General features: G+C 41.9%; 1 protein-coding gene across 5 annotated transcripts in view; it reads left to right on the forward strand.

The window, feature by feature from the left end:
• Positions 1-26110, forward strand: part of vps8 (VPS8 subunit of CORVET complex) — a 420899-nt gene that overhangs the window by 375692 nt on the left and 19097 nt on the right. For all 5 annotated transcript variants that reach the window (XM_033024588.1, XM_033024585.1, XM_033024586.1 and 2 more), the window contains one exon: positions 25365-25442. In XM_033024588.1, the coding sequence (XP_032880479.1) occupies positions 25365-25442 (78 nt within the window). The remainder of the gene's footprint in view (positions 1-25364; positions 25443-26110) is intronic.

A 26110-nucleotide genomic window follows, 5' to 3' on the forward strand; every position in this document is an offset into this window, starting at 1 on the left:
ATGTTAGTAGTAGTTCAATGCCTGGCATGTATTTTTGGTGAGGTTTTCATCCAAGTTGGTTTGAATCACAATTAATGCTGTTCACTCACAGGAGATCCAGCTTTTAGTGATACTAAAACCTCAGAGTAAATGTTCTGCAAAGTGTCAGGCACATTTCTCCTGCAATTATGAATAGATTGCTGCAAATGTTTTCCCAGAGATATCAGAAAGCAGATCTCAAAAATTTGAAACAACAACTGAAAATACTGAAAACACTGAGCAAGTCAGGAAACATCTGTGGAAAGAGAAGCGTGGTTAATGTTTCAAGTCAAGAATCTTTCATTAGAACTAGGAAAAATGGAAAACCATCATCTTTTAAATATGCAAGAGGTTTGGAGAGAATGTTGATAAGGTAGTCGACTTAAAACGTCGTCTCTGTTTCTGTCTGCACAGATACTGCCTGATCTCTAAGTATTTTCAGAATTTACTGTTTTTATTTCTGCCAAAAAAAATCTTCAAGAATATTGATCCTGATCACACAGCCAGATTTTTTTCAGCTGGACTCCATAAAATATCCAGTTTCCACAAATGCTGTGAGTAATTCTGTAAAAAAAAAGGGAAGTAGACTCCATGAACTTCAATTCAGAAATGAGCAAATAAACCACAAAGCAAATGAGCTGGTGCTGATGGTAAGAAGGTCATACATTGTGAAAACAGGCCCTTCAGCTCAACTTGCCCACGCCGTTCAACATGGCTATCTAGTCCCACCTGCCTGCGTTTGGCACATATCTTTCTAAACCTATCCTATCCATGTACCTGCCCAAATGTCTTTTAAGTGTTGTGATAGTACCCGCCTCAACTACCCCCCCCCCCCCTGGCAGCTTGTTCCAAACACCCACCACACTTTGTGGAAAAAAAATCCCTCTCAGGTTCGTATAAAATCTTTCCCCCCTCACTTGAGGGGTTGCAAGGAAATAAGTGTTTTCAACCAATTGGTTTCACTTTTGACGTCTCTTTTGTGCACTATTCTTAAAAAGCATACAAAACGTTCCTCTGATCTCTGGGAGGATCATGTCCTCCCTCCTCCTCCTCCTCCCCTCCACACGTCCATTTTCTCACTATAGCATGCATTCTCTCGAACCTTGCCAACATTACCCCGTAATGTAAGACATAAGATACAAAACATAAGATTTGCCTGCCTTGTGCTGCCACTTATTACAGATGAGGTCAGAGCTGTGAAGAAAGGTAGGACATTTGACATACTCACTGTCCCTGAGAAATAGTATAAAGAAGGGACCCGCTGGCACCACTTTGAAATGGTTTTCTTTTTTTGAACTTCTTGAACCCGCACGAGGGAGATTGCAAACACCATATTAGAGTGATAGGTTTTTTAGCGTCCTGATTTTCTGCTGATCAATTGTAATATGTCAGCAGTCAGTCAGCCAGTCAGTCAGTCAGTCAGCATGTGTGTAACCACTGAGCCGTGTAATTACGGTTGCCAACTTTCTCACTCCCAAATAAGGGACAACAGGTAAAAATAAGTGACAAATTCCCAATGGCAATTCGTTGACCGACTCGGCCGTGGCTGGATGAATGATGAGTTGGCCCGGGTGCTAAACTGCACACAAAGCCCAGCAGGCGGCCCAGCTGAGGAGTTTTGGCCTGGGCGAAGCGTTGCTGCTGCACTCCATGGGCTGAACTATGTCGGGATGGGTGAGGCGGGGCCGGACGCGGCGCTCCGACCCGATAGTCCCCTCGACCCGAGTAGTAACAGTCAAATACGGAACAAGGGAGGTCCCATATGGGACAAACCAATTTCACCCTATATACTGGATGTCCCGGCTAATATAGGGCAGTTGGCAACCCTACGTGTAATAGTAGTTTCTTCAGTGGTCTTATGCTGTTCTCATGTTCCAGAAATGTATTAGATCAACGGGGGACTCTATGCAGTATAGTTTATGTTTTACCACAGACTAGTTTGTCACAAAAACCCCCAAACTGGATGTTGATGCGTACAAGAATTGCCTGTCCCCAAACCAATTGGCAAGACCCTCCGGCAGATTAGCAGGTTGAGGCCCAGGAGGTAGACTGTAGAATCCGTAACAAAGACTTTACTCGTTGGCAATGTTGCGCTCTTGCTTCTCATGTTGGAGAGCCTATGTCATATCATCCTCGTGTAGCAGTTAGTTTTTGACATAATCCGTGGATGCAGTATCTAATCTTCCACCCACACTTTCATCATGCTGGATTGTTGTTTTGTGAACACCTTTCAGAGTTTTTTTCTTCTAAATATAGACTTTGAAACTATGTGGCATTCAATAAATCATTTAATGATGGAGGAAGTTTAACTGGACAACGGGAATGGTACAGGGATCACAATGTGCTATTAAACTGCACCAGATGGTTGTAAACACAAGCAATTTGCCAACTTTCTGTTTCCTTTTCTTTTAACATTACTTTAGCAATTAGCCAATGCTAACAACAGTATTGTTTTGCTTGTCTCACGGTGCGAGTCAATATTGCTAATGGCTAAACACTGTAAATGTACACATAGAAATAAAGGTTGAAGGCAATGAAGGCCAGGGCATGGCCCAAACCACCTGGAAACAATGCTGCCAGAATTTAATTGAACCCTCTTGAACGGTTAAGATTAGTTAATACATCTCCCAAGTGCCATAGTCCCACCAACTGCACTGTTAAGGGCCTGTCCCACTTGGGCATCATTTGCGTGTCATTTACGTGACATCCTAAAAATTGGTTGGCGCGTGGTGAGCCGTGGTGGCGTATGCAGAAATGCGCGGCGCCCCAGGATTTTGTGAGGCTCAAAATCATCACGCGCCACCTGAGTGACGTATCTCTTGCGCACGCTGACGTACTGATGGCATACGCTGACGTACTGACGGCGTACGTGTAGCGCGTGGTGATGCACGAACGTTGCCTATGCTAATTTATTATGCGTAACCGTGCGTCAACGTCCGTAACCATGCGCGACCGTACGCCGTCGGCATGCCATTTGCGTGTCATTTGAGCGCCGCACCACGTGACCACCTGTGTATAAAGCGCACGTAGTTTTGAAAATTTTTCACCATAGTATCTTTGACTTTCACTGGGAAAATCCTTGCCATAGAGATCGGACTAGGTACGAAAGACATCGCAAATGGCTCCCAAAGGGGGCATGGCCCTCAGGGGCACTTGGCGCGCGACTGTCGTACTGCTAGATGATTTTCGCAGTGACAGTCGCGAGTCAGTCACTACAGGCCTGTCGCGTAAATGACGCGCAAATGGCGCCCAAGTGGGACAGGCCCTTAACTCAGGCCTTGCTAAATTCTCCGGCCCTTATTACTCACAATAAAACAGTCTTCATCAATTTGACGCAAATCTAACACTTCCATAGACACAAAATGTTGGAGTAACTCAGCGGGTGAGGCAGCATCTCTGGAGAGAAGGAATGGGCGACGTTTCGGGTCGAGACCCTTCAGACATCTTAACTCTAATATTTACATGCTCCGTTGTACCCTCACACACTTAACAATATGCAAGCCTCTATTCTTATGCAATAGTTTGCACACAATTCAAGTACTAAGCCAAGGTGGTGTCACACAGAGGATTTGGGGGAGGAATTTGATCAACAGGCCACAAAACGTGGAGGCAGATGTGTGCTATAAAATACTTGATGAAATGGAAAACTGAAAGTGATGCTGCAGGTAATACAGCTGTTAATAGTTCCAGTGACTGAAGTTTAATTCTGACCTCATTACATTTACATTGTAACAAGATGTATACTGAGGAGTCGTGACCTATGGTGCCCATTGTTGGAAGGTGGGAGGCGGCAAGCTGGCACTGAAATAATGGGCCAAATGGCCTGTGTAAGAAAGCTGTGACTATATATTGCAATTTTCAACCGGAAATCTAACACAAAAGAGGTCACAGATGAACATCTAAACCTTGAATATCAAACAAAAATGTTTCTATATTCTGCGGCACATGTTGCTTTGTAGTCTTCCCCAGGGACTCTGCAGGCAGCATTTTAAATCCCCATGGAGTGATGTTTCTAGCTTCAAAAAATATGTGCTTCATGTTTTTTGTATATATATATATATATATATATATAGCACTACAAAAATATTAACACTGCACATGTTCCTTTGCAGTCGTGCAACTTCACCTGATTTAGTGCTGAATTCACATGCTTCTGATCTTTCATCAAATCACAGCTACTTGCAATGCAGTCATGTTTCAATCAGCACAGCATTATAGTCAAACCATTGATATTACAGTGTTTGATACCCCATAACCATTAATCAGCCTTGCCTGCTACCAGAGAAGCTTGTACGTAGCCATGCAGCTTATTATGGCTTTATAGGTTACTGTAGATATCCAAAGTCCGGCTACTCAACGGAATTCTGACCTGTTGTACAAATGCAAAGTCAATTTGACCAGGTAATAGTTCTCATTGAAGTGCAGGACCAGTTGCTGGCTTCACCACTGCTTACAGTGAGGTGTAAGATTGAAAGTGACATTACCTGGATAAATTGACTTTGTATTTTTACAACAGGTCAGAATTCCATTTAACTGAATGAACATTTAAAACAAAATGTCTTTTTGGGTAACTCCACTTTATGGGCAGCTGGATTTTATACATCTAACCTATAAAGCCATGATACGCTGCATGGCTATGTCAAGCTTCTCTGGTAGCAGGCAAGGTAGATTTGTGGTTGTGGGGTATCTAGCACCGGAAGTTCAATGATTTAACTACCATGTGTGCTGACTGAAACATGACTGCATTGTGATTTGATGAAATATCTGAAGCATGTATATGTTGTAAGGTCTGAGATTGCCCTAGCACTCCTCAATTTCCAGTCTCGCACCTCCATCTTCTGCAACATTTGTGCTTTCCTGTCATTTCTCCCTTTTTCAATTATATGAAAAATACTCTTTCTCATGGATAGTATTATAGAGAAAAAAGAAGCAAACTGTTTTGTCTTTGGTAAGTGCAGAGAAAGTTTGTTTTTGTTTCCCATTGTCCAAAATCCTGGAAAAGATAAAATGCTACACTGTCTCAGCCCCAAGGCCACTCGGTTTTCCATGTATTGACTATAAACCACCATAAAATTGCCAAAAAGGTCTGGACTATTCAGAACTTGCATCATTCCAAGTGTTGAGTTTTGCAACTGACCCACCAGACTACATCTTAAGAGCATTCAGCAACTAGGTCTTTACAAAAGGCAAAATGTATCACAGATGTGATCCTGAAAATACATTCTCCAAAACTGTCAATTACGCAATCTCTTTACATTTAAATATTGTCCCTTAAGATCTGAGTGACAGCTGCCTAAAGCAACTGCAACCTTTCAAGACATCATGCTTGGGCTATAGCTGTCAAACTTGATTTTCTTTAAATTTTCCACAGCTGCCAACACTCTGTAAGGCCTCTAACTGGCTGCAGAATATTAATTTGCTGTACTATTCAGAAGATGTTGGTGAGATACTATAAATAGTTGAAATATCTGGCAAACTAAGAGGCATAGAACTCCCGGGGACGGGGTGTAATTTTGGTGGGGGTAGAGATTACGATTCACGGTGTGTTGAGAATGAGTGAGAAGTTTCTGCTCCTTTTGATTTTGGAAATTGCTCACCCTGGAGCCAGGCACATCCATCTCTCTTTCACTGTTCTCTAACCCCTGGGATCACCATAAGAGTGTGATTGCAGAGTGGGAGCCTAATTTAAATATGTTTATTTCAATATGTTTATTTAAATTAACATTTAAGTGACTGTTAAAGTGAGAGTCACAGGGATCTTCAATTTCTGCCACCGTAATGGAAACAGTGTTCCATTGTTCCATGCACTGTTTGTCAGGGTCAGGTCAATTCTGTCACCATTTTGCCAACCACATTGTGAGGTGATGAGTTGTAATATTGAGATTGTTACATCCTTGTCTGTCCTTTTGCAGTCCATATCAAGGTTGATGGAAGTTCTTGGTGATATGGGACTAATTTTCAATCAGGTTTCCATAACTTAGAATGATTTATTCGATAAAGTTGCAGAAAATAAGAACCTAATTCAGTAATGACTTGACAACATTGTTCATAACATATTGATAATTACATTTGACTGCATGACAACCAGTAAACAATATCCCTTTCATAAAGTATTTTAATTTATTTGCTTCATTGTGAGAATATTTTTCCCAATATTTCAAAGCCCAGAGAGCAAAGGATTTACAAAATTCAACATTCATCTCTGAATTAATTAGATTTAAATGGAGCCCACGTATTCCGATCAAAGTTTATGTGAATTGCAAGATTATCATTATTAATTGTTTGTTTTATCATTACTGATTAGTTATTACAGTAAATCAATTATATAACTGAAAATCTCAACAGAGATTATCATGTTCCATTACTACAATTTCAAAGTGGAAGCTTGTCGCCAACATTTGCTGTCAGAATGCCTGTACAAAGATTTCTAACCTCATCATTTGACATTTCCTGAAAGAGGAACTTATTATGGATAAGGATAGACCCTGATTGTGCCAAGTTTCTGTTCTGTTATTTCTGCCTTAGTACATGAAGATAACAGATTCTACAAGTTTTATTTATCATTGGCGTGGTTCACCACTAATGAGCCCACACTTCCAGCACCTATGATGCATCTACAATTGTTCACATTATTTGTGAGAAGGAAGGCAAAGGACATTTAAATAAAAACATTTGTGCTTTAAATACACCGGACTTGTCCCTTGCCTGCAAACATGTAGAGTTTTGCATTTCTTAAACACCAGATATTTCAGTTGTATTTTTTAAATCAAATATAGAAGTACTCTCTTCTCTGATATTTACAATAATGGGATGAAGTAAATTAATATTAAATTGGAAACAAAAAACATTGATTTTTCTGCATGATATTTTCATATATCACAAAAATCATAAACTTTGAACAGTTTGATGTCAGAACAAAGATTCTCACGAACCTATCAGTCAAATTCTGTTGTTTTCAAAGCTACAACAAAAATCCCTAATTTCCTACATTGTTCTGATTAGATTTCCTTTTGCAACTGGATACTAATCCTATTCACTAATGTGATCCAGTTATAGTGCCCAGTCCTTCTAATTCTGAAGAAGGGTCTCGACCTGAAATGTCACCCATTCCTTCTCTCCAGAGATGCTGCCTGTCCCGCTGAGTTACTCCAGCATTTTATGTCTACCTTCTAATTTTTTGCTTTATTCCCAACTGATGGGTTTACATTTTCCTAATTTTTGACGGTCCATGTAATAATGACCATAAATTAATCTTGTTTTACATTCACGTTGAGTTTATTTACCTGAAGTCACCAACTGATGTACAAACTATACAGCACACTATCATTAGTCTTCTCCAGTAGGATTAACATATTCGATACGATACAATAGAACGTTGGCGGATCAAGACAAAGACGGTTTGTTTAAATCAAATTTATTCTTAATCTGATTAACCGATGACGGTCTTGACAAAGCCACAGAAATACAACTGGCCACAACGGTGGGCTCCCAACGACTGAAGGGCAGAGCCCTGAAAACCGCTCGAAAACACGACCCCTCCCAGAGTCACGTGCGCGCGGATTCCGACCGCAGGGTTCGATACTTGCGAGCACCAGCAGGTGCCACGACAGAACTTTATTTATCCCAGGAGGGAAATTGACCTGCCAACTTCATTAAAAACTCAAAATACATGAAACATGAAATTAAAATGACAAGTGGAAAGGCTGGGGGATGTGCAAAGATTGGGCAGGGAAGGCTCTCAGACTACCCCATGACAGAAGGGGGAGGAGTAGTAATGTTTGATAGCCACAGGGAAGAAGGATCTCCTGTGACGTTCTGTCCTGCATCTTGGTGGAACCAGTCTGTTGCTGAAGGTATTCCTCAGGTTGACCATTGTGTCATGGAGGGGGTGAGCTGTATTGTCCAGGATGCTCCGCAGATTGAGGTCATTGAATCCAACTCTGCTCCCAGGACGGAGCCAGCCTTCCTGATGAATTTGTTGATTTTATTGGCATCTATGGCTTTCGCCCTGCTGCCCCAGCACACAGCAGGGAAGAAGATAGCACTGACGACGACCGATTGGTAGAACATCTGCAGCATCTTACTGCAGATGTTGAAGGAGCGGAGCCTTCTCAAAAAGTACAGCGGCTCTGTACCTTCTTGTACAGGGCCTCAGCGTTCCTGGACCTGTTCAGTTTACTGTTCAGGTTCACTCCAAGGTATTTGTACTCCCTGGTAAACTGCACATCCACACCATTGATGGAGACAGGGGACAGGGGTGTGCTTCTCCTCCTAAAGTCCACCACCAACTACTTAGTCCTGTCTGTGTTGAGCTGTAGGGGATTCAGCCCACACCACTCAACAAAATCATTGACTACTCTGCATTCAACTTCCCTCCCCTCACTGATGCAGCCCTCAATTGCAGAGTCATCTGAACATTTCTGCAGGTGGCAGGAGATGGAGTTATATCTGAAGGCCAAGGTGTAGATGGTAAACAGGAAAGAAGAGAGGACGAGAGAAAAAAGATTTTTCTTGAATTTAAACCGTAAAGTATCAGGAATCTTGAAGAACATCTTTGTTGAACACTGGTGAAATTCTCATGTATGTTCCACTGACAAAGCTCATGAATCTGGATGCCAGGGACCACAATCTAGGCACAAAAAGCTGGAGTAACTCAACGGGACAGGCAGCATCTCTGGAGAGAAGGAATGGGTGACGTTTCGGGTCCAGACCGTTCTTCAGACTGAAGAAGTCTTGACCCGAATATCACCCATTCTTCTCCAGAGATGCTGCCTGTCCCACTGAGTTACTCCAGCTTTTTGTCTATCTTCGGTTTAAACCAGCATCTGCAGTTCCTTCTTACACACCACAATGTAGGCCTCTATTCATCTCACAAAAATGTACTATTGGTGCCTTGAATTACTTTGATCTCCCTAAGCCCTCTTTTATTGCCCATCCCAAATTGCTCTTGAGAAGGTGATGATGAGCCACCTTCTTCTAGTGTCATCAAGGGTGTTTCATAATTTAGATACACTCATGGAAGTAAATGTGATATACTTTCAAATCAATATAGTATACAATTTGGAAAGGAACCAACATGTGGTTCTTAGAATCAGTAATGCCATTGAATGTCAAGGACAGGAGGTCACAATTTGAAAGGTTCTGTTGGAGTAGTCCTGCTGAGTAACTGCAGCATATTTAATAGATGATATACACTGCAGCTAAATTGCATTGTTAGTAGATGGAATGCATGTTTAGAATGAATGGGTTCCCAATCACCCAGGTTGCTTTATCCAGAAAGATAGTAAGTTATTTAGAGTATTATTGTCGTTGCACTGGCTTTGAAAAGTGAAGAGCATGCCATATGATGCTGGGCTTTTCCCTTACAAACGATGGAAATGATGCAAGTGAGTCACTCGCTGGTGGATACTCAGCTTCCATCCTACTTGTGTCGTCAAGCCATTTGTGCGGCTGATCCAGTCGAGCTTCTGGTTGATTTGTGGGGTCTTAGAGCTAGGAATGCCACTGAATATCAAGGTACATAGTCATTACTTAGCATTTGCATGAGACAATTATACTTGTCACTTATCAACCCACGCCCACATGTTTGCCCTGAGAAACCCCATTGCTACTCAGGGCCTGAGACAGTCGGTCTCTGACACGTAAAATCTTTGTGTTAAACATGTCCATATCTATTGCAGTGTTTTCCCTTTATTTCGATTATGTTCATTTTACCAGAGCTCCATTTGCCAACTTATTCAAGTACTGCCTCGATGTCAGGATCAATCACTCCAGCCTCACCTCTGAAACTCTCCTCACATCCACCTTGTATGGCAGAAAGTGGTCCAGACTAAACTCAATCCAGGCACAGCGGAGCAGTTTGTTTGTATATGTGTACAGCTTGATAGCACAGCTGACACCCTCAATCAATTTGCTGATTATAAGGAGTAGACTGATTGCATGTTAATTATTTTGACCAATGTGTCTTTCTTTTTGTCGACCTGAGTAATGTTCCATATTGTTGAGTCAATGCCAGTGCTATAGTTGTACTGGAAGAGCTAGCCTAGAGGTTTGGCTAATCATTAAATTTAAATCTCCAGTGCCACAGCTAGGATATTGTTTAATCCCATAACCTTTACTTTGTCCAATGTTGTTATTCTTGATGTTGTGCCCAGAGAATCAAATTGGTAAATAGAAACTGGCACCTGTGGAGATAGGAACCTCCGGAGGAAGCAAATTGAATAATCCACTTGGAAGTTTTGCTGAACACGTTTTAGCTTGGAATAGCATGCACATTGAGTCCCATTGAGGATGGTAATGCTCCAGCAATTGCCTGCCCTCATTTGTTCTAATTATGCACCAGGATTCACAGTTAGATATAGTGCGACTAGAAATATAATCTGAATCATTCCTTTTAAGATTGATTGTGGGATACAAACATCCGTGGCAATGCCATCTTAAATTATTCCTGATCCGAAGAGACATTTAAGAGCCATCAAATTTGCGTCCACAGATAGGCCTGACAGGATATGAATGACAAATTTCTTCCCTGTAAGACATACTTAGAGTTATACAGAATGGATAAAGTCCTTTTGGCCGAATTTGTCCAGGCTGGCAATGATATACCATCTCAGCTAGCCCCATTGACCCAGGTTTGGCTCTTATTCCACTAAACCTTTCCTACTCATGTACCTGCCCAAATGGCCTTTAAATGTTACAAAGCACTGGAGTAACTCAGCAGGTCAGGAAACATCTCTGGAGAAAATGGATAGGTGATGTTTCGGGTCAGGACTTTTCTTCAGACTGATTATGGTGGGGGGAGGCAAGAAAGTTGGAAGAGAAGAGGAGCAGGACAAAGCCTAGCAAGTGATAGATCAATTCTGGTGGCAGGGGAGTGGGGGGGGGGAGGGTGATAGACAGATGGTTGACAAATGTCAGAGATGAAAAGATAAAAGGTATGAGATAAGGATGTGTTACGCATTGTGAAGCCAGAGGAAGGAATGTAGGTGGCAGAAGGAGAGGAGGAAGAGGGGGAGGGGAGTAATGGGTGTGAGTCTAGGTGAGGCACAGGGAAGAAAGGGGAGGTGGGGGAATAAAAATGGGGTTATTTAATATCTAATATTTTAGAATTCAATGTTCATACCATTGCTACCCTAGCGGAATATGAAGTGCCATTCCGTTTACGTGCGGCCTCGCCCTGTTTGTGCAACTCCCGGTTGCTATCCATTTTAATTCCCTTCCCATTCCCAGATTGACCTTTCTGCCGTGGGTTCCTCCATTGCCAGTGTGAGGCCACACGCAAACTTCTTCTCCACAATCCATGAATATTTTTTTAATTACCTGAATCTGGTAGTTTGATACTCTGTTGTGACTATTTAATTGCAAATTTATTTATATACTTGAATTTACATTGCCCAGCTACTAAAATGAGATCCTGTGTCTCAGGATTAATGGTCAAGAACAATGGTGGCTAAACCACCGAAATAACTTTTACGCTACTAAACACAATATATCCAGATTCATTAAACATTCATATGATTATGATTGTCATGTTCTCAAAACAGACTAGACTCTAAGATAATTACTAAATTCAAATCAATGTGCTTTGCCATTTTAAACATGATATTATTTATCAGATATTATGGCTAAGGCACATTGAGAATGTTAATTAGACTTTAATGCTCAGTTGGCATTGTATCATATTTGCACTGTAAGTTGCTGGAATGTAGATTTGTTAAGAAGATAGTTGTCAATCCAGCAATTCACTGGAATCATTCCAATGGTTTATCTCCAGGGTCAAGGAAAGGTGGATAATGAAAAAGAGCGAAAGACGGTGATAATAGGATGAACTGGAAGCAAATTAATTGTAACAAGTCAGAAAAATTATAAATTCAGGAAGAGATAAAAAGGCAAATAAATAGTAAAATAATTAATAAACTGTATGAGCAGATGAAGATTTCATTGCAAGTCAATTATGTTTAAGAATTATTGCAATGGTGGTAGAATAGGTATCTGAAATGTATGATGAGACATGGCTAATTATTTTCTTTCAAATACTCCAGTCGAGTATTGCCATACCTTATCACATCCCGAATCAGTAGATTGTGCAGATAGAGTCTACTGATCCCGCATGCAAGAGGAGCCATGTTTTGTCACCATCTCCAAAGTCCAGTCCGCGTGCTCTAGTTGTTATGATTGGTGCCCGTTCCAGCTCCATCCTCCCGGTCTCAGGTGTTTGGGAGACGAGCAGGGGCTGGCTCGGCGGCCCCCTCATCCAGTCCGTGGTCCCACCGGGTCAGCTCATCAGCTTTGCGGTCCACTGGGACTTGCGTTAAGCCACGGGGGATTGACTCGGCAGCTTCCCCCTGCAGCCGCGGTCGCTGAGTCTTGCGTTCGAACAAGCAACAGTCCCAGTCTTCTGGGAGCTTTTGCCGCTCACGGCCCTCTGAGCGATCTAATTGACATTGTCTACAATGGAACATAAGGATTACCAGACGAAGAAAGCCAAGGCCAATTTGTTTTTCTTAACAACCTGATGGTATTTGAGATTTGTCTATATGTAGCAGTTGATCTTCCAGAACCAGTTGACAACAGTTTTTGAACGTAACTCCATTAGAGCATTTTTCTGCATTTTATCTCACTGCATGTGTCTGTGCCTTGCAGATGTAAAAAAATTAGACAAGTGAGAATTAAATATTTTTACATTTTAATATTTTAAAGAGTTGGCGTCACTTGTGCACCATCTTGGAGTAGTTCAAGAATCGAGGAATTTCAAAAAACTCCTTGGAGTTTTTTACCCCCGTGCGTTGCCCCCCACAATGTACCCAAGTTTGTGTTTTCAATTATCGCATGAAAATCTTATAATCTTAATACTGTGAATCCAAAATTTTGTTTCTTTCAAAGAATGTGTATGAAATGCCTCAAATGATTCACATGCTGAATTCCAAAATGTTGTTTTCTGAAACAAATCCATGCAGTTTGTGTATTAATAAGTATCTGTCTTAATTGCCAAATCAGTTGTTGCATCCTCAGATTTTAGTCTCCTGATACCAAGAAAATGTAGATAACAAGACTGCCAAAGAAATAATGACTTAACGTCCTGGAACCAATAAACTCTCCACTGGTCGAGGATTCCATAAGTTCACAGGTCTGATTATGACTTCCAAATTAGAATGCCATGTGAGCCTCTCATTACCAAGTTTCTCTAAGGCATTAATTACCAGTCCTCAATTATAGCAGAGTGAATAATTCATAAAAATGTTGTAAATCCAGCAATTTTACAATTACCATTAAGTTAATTGAGGAACCTCATGGCAAGTTCAATTTTTTCTGCATTGATGGTAGCTAACTATGGAGCATCATAAATCATCCAGACATTTTCTCAGGTTCAGAACTGCTGGTGTATTTTTTTTACTCGCAAGTTTGTAGAATTTCCATGAATCGATAATGTTATCTTTTCAATGGCCATTAAATGGTATTAGCTATATGAATTCATTTCAAGATTGTTACCTATTACAGGTAGATAAGTAAATTACTTCCTGTGCATAGTATGCAAAAGCTACAGAAGTAAATAACTGATTAAGCCTGGAAAGATGAACAGACGAGTAAATCATTTTGGGGTCAACTGGTTAACCTTCAAAAATGAGCTCAAAGACAGCAGTGCATAACTTCAATAGGGTTATAGTTGTAATGTCAATTTGCAAGCATTGGGATAATAATACCTCTTGTGCGCACTGCTCTCATTGCTGGAGATTCATTCTCACTAGACACTGCAATTTTTCACAACATCATTACCCTGTCCAAATCCACTTGCCATCATTATGCCCTATATTTCCACAATCTCTTGGCTTTCTTCATCCTAAGGGGGATTCTTTTTGTGTTCAGAGCTATACAGTCATGTTTAGTGCAGGATTCGAGATGGCCACAGCATTATTTATTTAATTTTCCCGTCAATGTTCTTAATTATAATTTAGGATTACACCTATTTGTATTCTCAGTTAAAATAATTCTGCTAGCTTTTGATTCTGAAAAAGTAGGGATTAACATCCGTGGTGCTTGTTTGAAGTCACCATAGGGTTGGGGGTTGGGGGGGGGGGGGTTAGAGTTACGAGGTTAGGTTTAAAGTCGGGGTGTCAGGGTTAGGGTTTGAGTTGGCTGGATATCTGATTGGTGATGGATGATGCATTGGATGGTTGCAGTATGTTATCATAAGTGCTTTCCTCAGTAGGAGTGTTAGCGCTGTGAGAGTCCAGTTCTGTTCCAGGGCAGCCTACATCCCTTGAATAATTACAGCTGGGATGGGTGCTGGGCATAATTTCAGATGCAAATTGATTCTGTGAAAGACCATTGCAAAGATGAGCATAGAAGAGAGCACACAACTAGATTTCGACATGACATGATGGAGGCCTTGATACAATACAATACGGATTATTGTCATTTGAACCTCAAATGAAGTTCGAACGAAATTTGGTTTCTGCAATCATACAACAAGAAAAGAACCAAGATACACACCAACACAATTTACACAAACATCCATCACAGTGAATTTCCTCCTCACTGTAATGGAAGACAAAGTCTTGTCTCTCCCCTGCTCTCCATTCTTCTCCCGATGTCAAAGCCGCCGGCGGGCGATGGTAAGTCCCGCGGCCATTAAGGCCGCGCCGGGCGATGCAAGGCTACACTCCGGGTCTTGATGTTGGAACCCCCGGCGGGCGCTAGCAAGTCCCGCAGCCGTTAAAGCCGTGCCAGGCGATGTAAGGCCCCGCTCCAGGTCATTTTCAACCCTGCAATTCGGGCGGGAGAAGTTGCCGTTTCGGGAGCTCCGAAAAGCGGTCTCCCACTAGGGACCCGCGAGCTCCCGGTGTCACCGTCCACCCAGCCTGCGGCTGGAGCCTCCGAAGCTCCGAAGTTGGGCCGCAGCCACGCGCCACCACAGCTCTCCACGCTCCAAAGCCGGCCAGCTCCACAATGGTAGGTCTGCAGGCTCCGCGACTGGAGCCCCCAGGTTGTTCCAAGTCAACGAATCCCGCGACCAATGGTGCCCGGGTTGGAAGAGCTCGAGGCTAAGGCCTGGGTCAGCGCCAAGGAGGTTTCCGGAGAAGACCCGGCAGCGATAGTGGAGAGGTCGGTGTGGCGGTCAATGATGGCACCGGCCGACGGACGAGGACACACCATGTAGAGTGAGGGCACTGCTGCCGAGTGAAGGAACAAAGGACGACCCGGCATGGGGGGGGCCGTCGTGAGGAGGGGGAGAGGGGAAGAACAAAGGGGACCTGGCGCGGGGGTACTTTGTAATTTTGTATACACCCTTTATGGGCGACAAAACCTTGCGTATGCAAGCAAAGAATTTCACTGTGACTTGTCACAAGTGACAATAAACTATTCAATTCAATTCAATTCAATTTCAGCTTTGCCCGAGCTCCATGATACAATGACATGACAATTAATGACATGCTACCTTGGTGTCAAAACCCATAGACATCTATATAATTAAAAGTCTCAAAACGCTACCATATATCGCTATGATTTTTGGCCATCTTACTCACAGTCCTCCTCCACTGAGCAGGCCCCGAGGATTTTCCCATCGATGAAAAAAAAAGTTATTGTTTAAATAACCTCTCGCCTGTCAATCACCGCAATGAAGGTAACGCCCCTTCCGGGGGAGGGGGGTGGGCAGGACTATAAAACCCCAGATGCCTGGATGTGACTCAGTCCCTCTGCAAGATCGTGAAGGAGAGGCCACGAATCTCATTCTAAGCTGTAAATCAACTGAACTGTGAGTCTGCAATGTACTTACAATAAATCATTTGTTAGCCCTTAATGACAATGCCATGAGTTGTTTGGCCTGCTGCCCTGCCTGTGCTTGAAACTGCAATGCTTTATTAGATCCGACTGTGTTTGGAAGGAATAAATGCTTTATTAGGTCCGACTGTGTTTGGTTCAAAACTCCCACTCATTTCGTGACTTCCGCTTAGTGCACAGGTCACGCTGATTGCGTAATTTCCGGTGAGTGCAGAGGTCGAGCTGATTGCGTAATTTCTGGTGAGTGCAGAGGTCACGCTGATTGCGGAAGTGCCGCTGACTGCAGAAGCCCCAAAGTGGAGAGGCTGCGCTCAATATTGGAATTGGTGGAGAGGTGGAATATTGCGTTGGAGGACCAGCCCTCCCGTGTGAAGCTGGGACCCAATTGGTCCCACTTAGTCCAGTCCTAGTACTAAAATCTGAGAAACACCATCCTATTTCTTCCTCCAGTCCAAAAGAAAATTACCTTCCACTGTCAGATCTATCCCAGGGGCTTCACATGTTGCTGACAAGTTGTGTTTAGCATGGTACTTCATCGGGTGACTTTTTAAAACAAATACATACATTAGCTATACAGATCGTATCCAGCCTGTTTGCTGCATCATTAATAAACTTAATTAAGTTACTCAGGACATTCCACACCCACAACCTCCATCACCAGAACAGACAGCACCTGCATGTTCCCCATCAGAGCATAAACCATCTTGACTTGGAATTGAATTATTATTCCTTTATTGTAATTGAATCCAAAGCTCAGAACTCAGGATCTGATAGCACTTCATTTCATCATATAGACTAATTGATTCAATTACTCAGGTCACTACAGCCTTCATGAACACAATTCGAGATTGGCAATAAGGTTATGTTTGTAAGTGAAGTTTCCATGGAAGAATGACATGGTTCCAAACACAAACTGAATCTCTAACCCCGATCAGTTGAGTTTATAAGCTCATAAGTCATAGGAGCAGAAGTGGGCCATTTGGCCAATTGAGTACTCCGCAATACAATCAAAGCTGATCTATCTTTCCCTCGCAACCCCTGCCTCCTGCATTCTCCTACTCTTGATTACTCTTGACACATTTACCCTTCAAGTATCTGATAATCCCCGCCTTAAAAATACGCAATGACTTGGCCTCTACAGCCATCTGCGGCAATTAATTCCACAGATTCACCACCCGCTGTTCTCAGTTCAGTTTAGTTTATGGTAAACCATGGTACAGTGAAAAGCGCTTGTTATGTGCTATCCAGTCAGCTGACAGACAATACATCATTGCAATCGAGCTATTTATAGTGTTTAGATAAATACATAATAAGGGAATAATGTTTTGTGCAAGGTAAAACCAGCAAAGTCTGATGAAGGAAAGTCCGAGGGTCACCAAAGAGGTAGATTGTAGTTCGGCATTGCTCTCTGGTTGTGGTAGGATGATTCAGTTGCCTGATAACAACTGGGAAGAAACTGTCCATGAATCCGGAGGTGTGCATTTTCACACTTCTATGCCTTTTTATCTTTTGCCTGATGGGAGTGGGGACAGGAGGGAGTGGCCAGGTTGCGGCTCATCCTCGATTATGCTGCTGGCCTTGCCGAGGCAGCATGAGGTTTAAATGAAGTCAATAGAAGGGAGATTGGTTTGTGTGATGGTCCACAATTCGCTGCAATTTCTTGCGGTCTTGGATGGAGTTGTTCCCAAACCAAGCTGTGATGCATCCTGATAAAATGCTTTCTATGGTGCATCTGTAGAAGTTGGTGAGAGTTGTAGGGGACATACCAAACGTCTTAAGCCTTCTTTGGAAGTAGTGGCGTTCTCCTTTCTAAAGGAACGTCCTTTTATTCTGAGGCGATGCCCTCTGGTGCTCTTATTTCACACTGGTGGAAATATCCTCTCTACAACCTCGGTATCTAGCCCTTTCACTATTCGGTAAGTTTCAGTGAGTTCCCCCTCATCCTTCTAAACTCCAGCGAGTACAGGCCTAGTGCCGTCAAACGCTTATCATATGTTAACCCAATCATTGCTGGGATCAGTCTCCTAAACCTCCTCTGGACCTTCTCCAACGCCAGCACATCCTTCCCCAGATATGGGTCCTAAAACTGCTCACCATACTCCAAATGCCTTATAAAGCCTCAGTATTACATTCCTGTTTTTATATTCTGGTACTCTTGAAATAAATGCTAACATTGTATTTGCCTTCCTTACTACTAATTCAACTTGCAAATTAACCTTTTAGGGATCCTGCAACAGCCCCTCTGATTTATAAATCATCTCTCCTTTAGTCTGCCTTTATTCCTACTACTACTGCATGACTGTACACTTTGCTGGCATCTGCAATTCTTTGTTTCTACAATGCCAACAGTGCACGTTTCATATCAAGGGTTGTAGATATTTGCCATTAAATTGCAATATTTCTTGTGGTACTCTTCTGCATCATGCTCTTCCGCCTCAGTGAATTGTTCTGAAGTGTAGATGGCAAAAGGTTGATGACAAACCTAGATAAGAATGGGAGATACCTACTGAAGAATATTGATCAGCCAATTGTTCTTTTTACAACAATTTGACAGCTCACTTTGGAGCTGATTTTACTGATGCCTGCATTTTTTTTAATTGAGCTTTTTTAAACTGAATTTGTATTCTTAACCTACTATTCTGGGATCTGAAGTCTCAATCTGTGGATCAGATTGTAGCCAATTGGAGTGCTAGACCAGTAACACAGCACCACCGTGGAAGGCAATAAACATTGTCTGACTGCAGAATGTGCTGGCAACAAAATATCAGCCCAATTCTCTTTCTTCCTGATATCTCCCCATCTTCACATTTTCCTGAGGGAAACAATGAATCACAATCATGAAGATACTGACTGACTTTGTGATTTTATTAATGTAGGAGCAACGGATGAATGGCAAAGGCTCAACTGCTGTCCCTTCGGAATTTGAAAGTTATAATGCCAACCTCATTTCACAAGTGTTTGGGTGGGAAACAAATTCATCCTGTCACAAGGATGCAGTAATAACCATCGGAAAACACTTTATATTTGTGAGAAAAAATAAATAAAATGGCACCAATGCTTTCTCTCACCAACATCGAGCAGCAGCTGTAACTATGGCAACTCCTTCACAATGACTGGCCAAAGGATTTCGAAATATCATATATACAAAATAGATTGCTGATGCAAACATTTAAAAAGCGCTAAACGTACAAATAAGTATGGCTGAATGTTGTGCTGTACTTGACGTATACTTGAAGCTGAATGTCATAAGTGCAATACACAGGTGCTGCTATATTACGTATTTAATGCAAGAGACTAGCACAAACCTCTACCTTTGTACATTTACACAGACAGCCCCCAAGTGTAATGAAAGGTTTGCAACATCTAATACATAGCAGGTGTACTCTACCCTCTGCGTAATAAACATTATTCGAGCATAATGTTTATCACCAAAGCCAATTAACCTACAAACGACCGATTACCAATTAACGACAATATGTCTATTGTCGCACATTCCATTCTATCCCCTCCCACAATCAGCACAAAGACCCTTACTTTATCATTCTTTTGTTCCCAACAATGAACACAGATCCACATCACTGCAACCTTTTGCCAATAACTAACACATATTTCATCAACTCTCCCTGCTTCTAACAGGCAAGATATACAAGCACTGTCATTGCATTCTCTTCTAATTATGAAACATCTGTTGGAAGCAAATGACAGAAATGATATGTTATCACTGGCCTTGCCTGTCCCAATGCCGGAGGAAATTATAGTATACGGCAGGCTATATGTACTCTGAGGTTCAAAGCTATATTTTATAGCTAGTAGAATTTAATAACTGAGCTAATGGTTCATCCTAAACCAAATGTCAGTAAGAGAAATGGATGAAAGGATCATTTGAAAAATGTGTTCTTCACAGAAGGCAACCTGATAATACTCATTGATTGAATGTATGTCACAGGCCGACCTTTACACAATCAGTATCATGGTTAACTGGTACGGTGGTTGAGAGTGCTTTGTTAAAACAAACAGCAGATTAAATATATTGTGCTCACATACACAACACAAATGGAGACTATTTGGCACATTGGGTCTATGCTGAAACATTCCCAGTAGTTTCATTTTCCTTCTTGTTTCCCCCATTGCCTTACAACTTGCTCTTTCTAACATACATATCTAGTACTGTTTAATATCTTTGGCACTAAATTTCACCAAAGGGTAATGTACAGCAACCAATTAACTTTCCTAAGGTCTTTTGAAAGGTGAGCAAAAACAAGACCTACACGTGGAAACCAGCAGTCATGAAAAGACCATACAAATGCTGCACAGAAAGCTCTCAATGTAAAGCTCAATTGCAGGTTCCTGTGATGAGCAGCATTAACTGGGCGGCACGGTGGTGCAGCGGTAGAGTTGCTGCCTGAGACCTGGGTTCGATACTGACTACGGGTCCTGTATGTACGGAATTTGTACGTTCTCCCCGTGACCCCGTGGGTTTTCGCCGGTTGTTCTGGTTTCCTCCCACACTCCAAAGATGTACTGGTTTGTAGGTTAATTGGCTTTGGTAAATATTGAAAATTAACCTAGTGTGTAGGATAGTGCAAGTGTACAGAGATCGCTGGTCGGCGCAAACTCGGTGGGTCTAAGGACTTGTTTCCACTTGGCATCTCTAAACTAAACAACTAAACTCAACTGCTACATCACCAGACTGTCCCTTCAGCTCTGATCTACTAACTAATGGCAGTTATTTCCTCTTTGACAACCCGTCATGCATTTGAACATAACTATTAATTTGTCTCCTTTTCAGTTCTTAACATAAACATTTGCTGTTCTCAGCACTAATTTGCCACTTATGTGACATTATAAATAGGACTGGTTTGTGAAATAGAATGCCATGGGAACATTTAGAGAGAGATGTATCCGAGCTGATTTGACAGAAGCTGGTGCTGACCGCTTCTATTATAATGTTTAAGAAGGAACTGCAGATGCTGGAACAATCGAAGGTAGACAAAAATGCTGGAGAAACTCAGCGGGTGAGGCAGCATCTATGGACCGAAGGAATGGGTGACGTTTCGGGTTGAGACCCTTCAGTCTGATTCTGATGATAATTCTAATTATATTCATAATTATATCCATTCTATTATAATGATGACCATTTCCTTTATAGTATACTAGACTAAGTGGGACCCGTTGGGTCCCAGTCACACGGGAGGCCTGGTGGGCTGCTGCTTGGGGCGGGGCTGCTGTTTGCGGCAGGGCTGCTGCTTGGGACGTGGCTTCTGCTTGGGGTGTGGCTGCTGCTTGGGGCGGGGCTTCTGCTTGGGGCGGGGCTGCTGTTTGCGGCAGGGCTGCTGCTTGGGGCGTGGCTTCTGCTTGGGGTGTGGCTGCTGCTTGGTGCGGGGCTTCTGCTTGGGGCGGGGCTGCTGCTTGGGGCTGGGCTGCTTCGGGACCCTCCGAAAGTCCGGTTGGAAACCTCCGCTGGCCACCCTCAGCTCCAGTAAAGACGCGATGGCGCAGGAAGGGGCGGACCGTCCCGGGGAGTGACAGGGGACGAGACTAGTCCACGCGGCGCTGACTGACATGAGAAGAGATCGATCTGCGCACGTGCGGTTTTTAAACTTTTTAAACCTCGCTAACTTTTACAACATTCAAACGATCGGAACGAAATGGCGCACTCGCAGCACAGGAGAATGGTGAGTGAACTTCCGAAAAATCGTAGCGCTATCGCGATCCGTTTTTGCGCAAATAGAAAGACCGCCAAACTGGAAGATAACAAGATCAGAGTTTTAGTTATGTATAGATAACATGAACTATGAAATAACTTTTTGAAGAAATTACTACCTAAATTAATTAACTAACATTGAAACCATGATAACGATGCACACATTATCAGAGCCAGTGATCTTGTGCCTAACAATTTCACTGCCCGTCAAAGTTCTACTCCACAGTGAGATTTAAGAAAACCATTCATGTAATAGCTGATGGCATTTACAGTCCTGTCCGACTTGAGACCGTGATGTGTCCTGCAAGCAATGGCTGTCTTGGACCAAGTCTGTCACAGGAAATCAAAGTGCTTCGTAGCCCCCACCTGCCCTGGAAGCCATTGTCGCCTTCAAAGGCCCATTTATATGGAGGTCACATTTAACTATTAATTTAAACTTTCATTTACAGGTTAATTACAACCAGGAAATCTAAAACAAATCTCAAGGTTTGATATTTTTGGGTCCCTCTGGCACCAGAATAGCAGGACAACCTGAGGTTGTTTCACCGTCGCTGCATCCTTTCCCAGCTTCCTTGCTGCCTTCTTTTATGCTGGTTGTTTTCCCAATGTTAAGCCCAGGTGCATTTTACCCAGTGTGACATCTCCAGGCTCATTATTGTTCAAAGCCGAGAGTGTTCCAACAGAGAGCATTTGAAAGCCTTGACATTCATTCAGCCCCTATAAATGCATTTTTTTTTTATGTTTCAAATACAAAATTGCCATAATTTTCCTTCCAGGTGTATTGTGTTTCATTTGATTGTTTCGTTCAATGGTTTGCTGGAATATTAAGCTCACTCTGCTGGCCTGAGCACACTTTTGCAACCATCAGAACATGTACTTCATTATGGTTTATGCTCATTTGTCTTGTTGTTTTGTTTTAGGCTACTACTAATTTTATTAGAGCAAGAAATGAAGGGTAATTGACTTACTACCTTTGTATGTGACTGATGTCAATGCCGTGTCATGAACATCTAGTGCAGAGTTTCAAAATCAAGAATGATACATTTTCTGTACTTGTGGCATCAAGTAGGCTGCGGCGTTTTTTTCTAGCCTGATGAAAAATGGCCACGAGTAAAAAAGGTCATGAATTAAGTCGTGAAAGTGGGACAGGCCCTTTAGAGGGTTGGGAAGCTACGGGGGTGAGGGTGCATGTTAGCCTAAATCTCCAAAGCTCAAAAACATAAATGGTCTTCTGTAAGTGATGATGAGGATAGTACAGGTGCTGCTGCCCTTTGCTCCCAGATGGAAGGCTCTATTGATGTTTTGCCACAACATCTCACTGAGGCTTGGACTGAAATATGTGAGGACAGTGATTTGCAGTCAAGCTAACTGAGTGATCATCCAACATTTCTTAAAGCCCTTACTGCTGCCCTGCTCATACATGGCTCAAAGACATTTTAATGTGAAATTTGATTCGGCCAACTGCTCACATATTGATATCATTTTCATTTTCCATTGTGGAGAAAGAAAAACTGCTGATTTGCTTTTACCCTTTACACTTCTGTCCAGAACAATTTTACTCCTGTTTTATTTGCAAGTCAAAGCAATGATTATTATCATTGTAAAAGCAAAACTATATCTGGAAATTTGCTGCAGCTTGAACACAATCTAGCCAAGCAGGTCATATTTATTATGCGGTGATAATAGTTTGTTCATGTCTTGACATCTCCGGCAAAGTGTAGAAGATTGATGGCATTTCAGGATAGAAACTTGTAGTATGAGGTCGGACTTGAGACATTTGCTGAATACTGAAAATATGAATACTAAGCTGATTAATTTGCCACTTAACTTCACATTGACTGTACAAAACTCAAAAATAGCCCTTGTCCTGTGGGTCTTTATAACATTATAAATTTAAACAGAATGTGACTGGTATGGTGCTGATTGTAAATCTAATTGCAAAGCTATTCAGTGAGTTCCAATCCACAGAATAATGAATGGTCAGCCCTGTTCAACCATAGAGCATCAGAGTTTTCATAATAAATTCTATACTATTTCTAATGCAGTACTTCATTACCTGAAATTTGATATTTTGAAGAAGAAATGGTGATAAATACTCAGAATTATTTCAGTTCTGATCTTTATTTGCTTTGGTGCAATTTATCAAGTATGTTCCAGAATATTTCATTAACCATTTTGTTTTGTGTTTGCTTACACAACTATGTTAATATTATATTTAAGTGGAATGATCTCTGGCTAGCCAAAAAAAACAGCTAGGCTGTTTTAAATAGGCTCTCCGGTGCCCATACCACTTTCCCGATAATAGTAGCGAAATGATGATCTTTAATGATATTGGCTGCACCTCCTACAGATCCCTTCATTGTGGGGAGTCAGTACTGATGGTCCGAGCAATATCCACCACTCCCTGTAGCCTCCCTTATTCTTGGGAGGAATTACCTAACCAGGCTGTAATGCAACTAGTCAGTAGGCACTCTACTGTACAACGGTAGAAGCATGATAGAGTTTTCAGCAATATAGCGAATATCCTCATTCTTCTAAGGAAATAGAGGAACATGAGCTTTCTCTGCGATTACATCAATGCGCTGGGCCCAGGACAGAGCTATGCATGTCCAGGAACTGGTGTCCACTTTCTCCTCCGCTGTCCCGTTGACGAAGGCAGCTTCATTGATCCTCGACTTTCCTTTCCCAAACTCGACAATTAGCTCCTTGTACTTGCTAATGTAGAGAGCAAGATTGTTGTTCTGGCACCATTAAATCAGATTATCGACCTCCCTCCTTTACTCTGACATTGATACCCATTATTAGTTCAATAATGGCATTCGTCAGAAAATTTAAAGATGGTATTGGACCTATGCCTGAATGCACAGTCATGGATATAGAGAAAATGGAGCAGTGGACTGAGCACAGAGCCATGATCGATAGTTATCAAGAAGAAAGTCCTGTTGTCAATTTATACTGACTGTGGTCTGCTGAGGAGAAAGTTGACGATCCAATTACATAGGGACAAGCAGATACCCAATTTGAGGAAGTTGGAGGGGATGATAGTGTTAACTACCAAGCTGTAGCCGATGAACAACAGCTTGACATATGTTCTTATTGTCCAAGTGATTTAGGGCAGAGCCAATAAGATTGCATCCATTGTTGTGCTGGTAGTCAAATTGTAGTTGTTCCAGGTCCGTACTAGAGCAGGAGTTGATATACGACATAACCAATCTCTCAAAGCAGTTCATTAACATGGACATTAGAGCCACAGATTAGTAGATATTGAAAAGACACCTTACTCTTCTTGGGCACCATGATTATTGATGTCCTTTTAAACCAGGTGGGGATCTCGGACCTTAGTAATGAGAAGTTGCAGATATCCATAAGAATTCCAGCTAGTTGGTCCACGCAGGTTTTAAGACTGCAACCAGGTACACCATCGAGGCCGGGCTCTTTCCATAGTTCACCCTTGTGAAGGATCTTCTGAGAATGGCCTCAGTGACTGAGATTACAGTCATCAGGGGCTCTGGGGGCCTGAGAAGGTACATCAATGCTCTAAATTTCAAAATGAGTTTAGACAGCAGTGAGCTTGTCTGGGATTGATGCATTGCTGTCACTTGATCTACTACTTGGTTTATTCTTATCGGTAACGACGACTTGCAAGTCCTGCCACAGTTGCTGAACGCTGACGGGATCAAACAAATCTTTCTTCGCTTTTCTGTTGGCGTTATCGAGGTCGTGCCAGGACTTCAGACATATATGACTCTTGTTACAATTGTATCCAAGCATTTATCTTACTGCAGAGAATAGGATATCCTCAAATGGATATAAAAGAAAATATGTCTTTCTCTTACATGCATTATTTTATTCATTTTTGCAGCCAGCTGAAGCAACATTGGAGCCACAACAGATCCAGGCCTTTGACCAGCTCCGGCGGCTCTACAGAGGACCATCCAGGGTATGTGCTTCATTTTTTTTCTCTTGATAATTTCACAAACAGCAAATTAGTTGAAAAATAGCAAAATAGCAAAAGCAGCATTTTGAATTGCAGATGAGAGAAGCTGTCAGAGCTGGTACTACAACACTCGTGACTTTAGAGGCAATGCGTTCACACAATAGCCATCTTTGTCTCTTAATTTATTCATAACCAGGCTCTTGATTGCACATCATCAGCCTCATGAAATTTTTTATTTTTTTATTCATTGTGATAGGGAAATGTTAAATCGCTCTTAACATTCCAGTTATCCAACTTTAGCATCAAATATCTCGAGGCAGGTGAAGCAAAATATAATCTGGTATGCTCAGAATGTATTCCATTCTCATTCATGGAACAAACTCACCCTCTGTATCAGTGTGACATCTAATTATTTATTTCCATAAATTTGTTACTTCTGAGATATTTTACCATATCCATTTCTCTGAGAGACTTTGTAACATTATATTAAAGTACAGCAGTTCTGGACCTGCTTATTCATGGTAGTCGTTATAGTTCCTATTTTGTATACAAGGTTGTCAATTACTGGATAAGGCGTATTATTTTTTCCCTCTGATCAGTTTTCCCACAATTAAGGAAACAACATCATTGCTATAAAAAGTTAAAACAGTGTTTTCCAATGTGCTCTCAAG

Source organism: Amblyraja radiata, chromosome 7, assembly GCF_010909765.2.
Source record: "Amblyraja radiata isolate CabotCenter1 chromosome 7, sAmbRad1.1.pri, whole genome shotgun sequence".
Taxonomy (NCBI): domain Eukaryota; kingdom Metazoa; phylum Chordata; class Chondrichthyes; order Rajiformes; family Rajidae; genus Amblyraja; species Amblyraja radiata.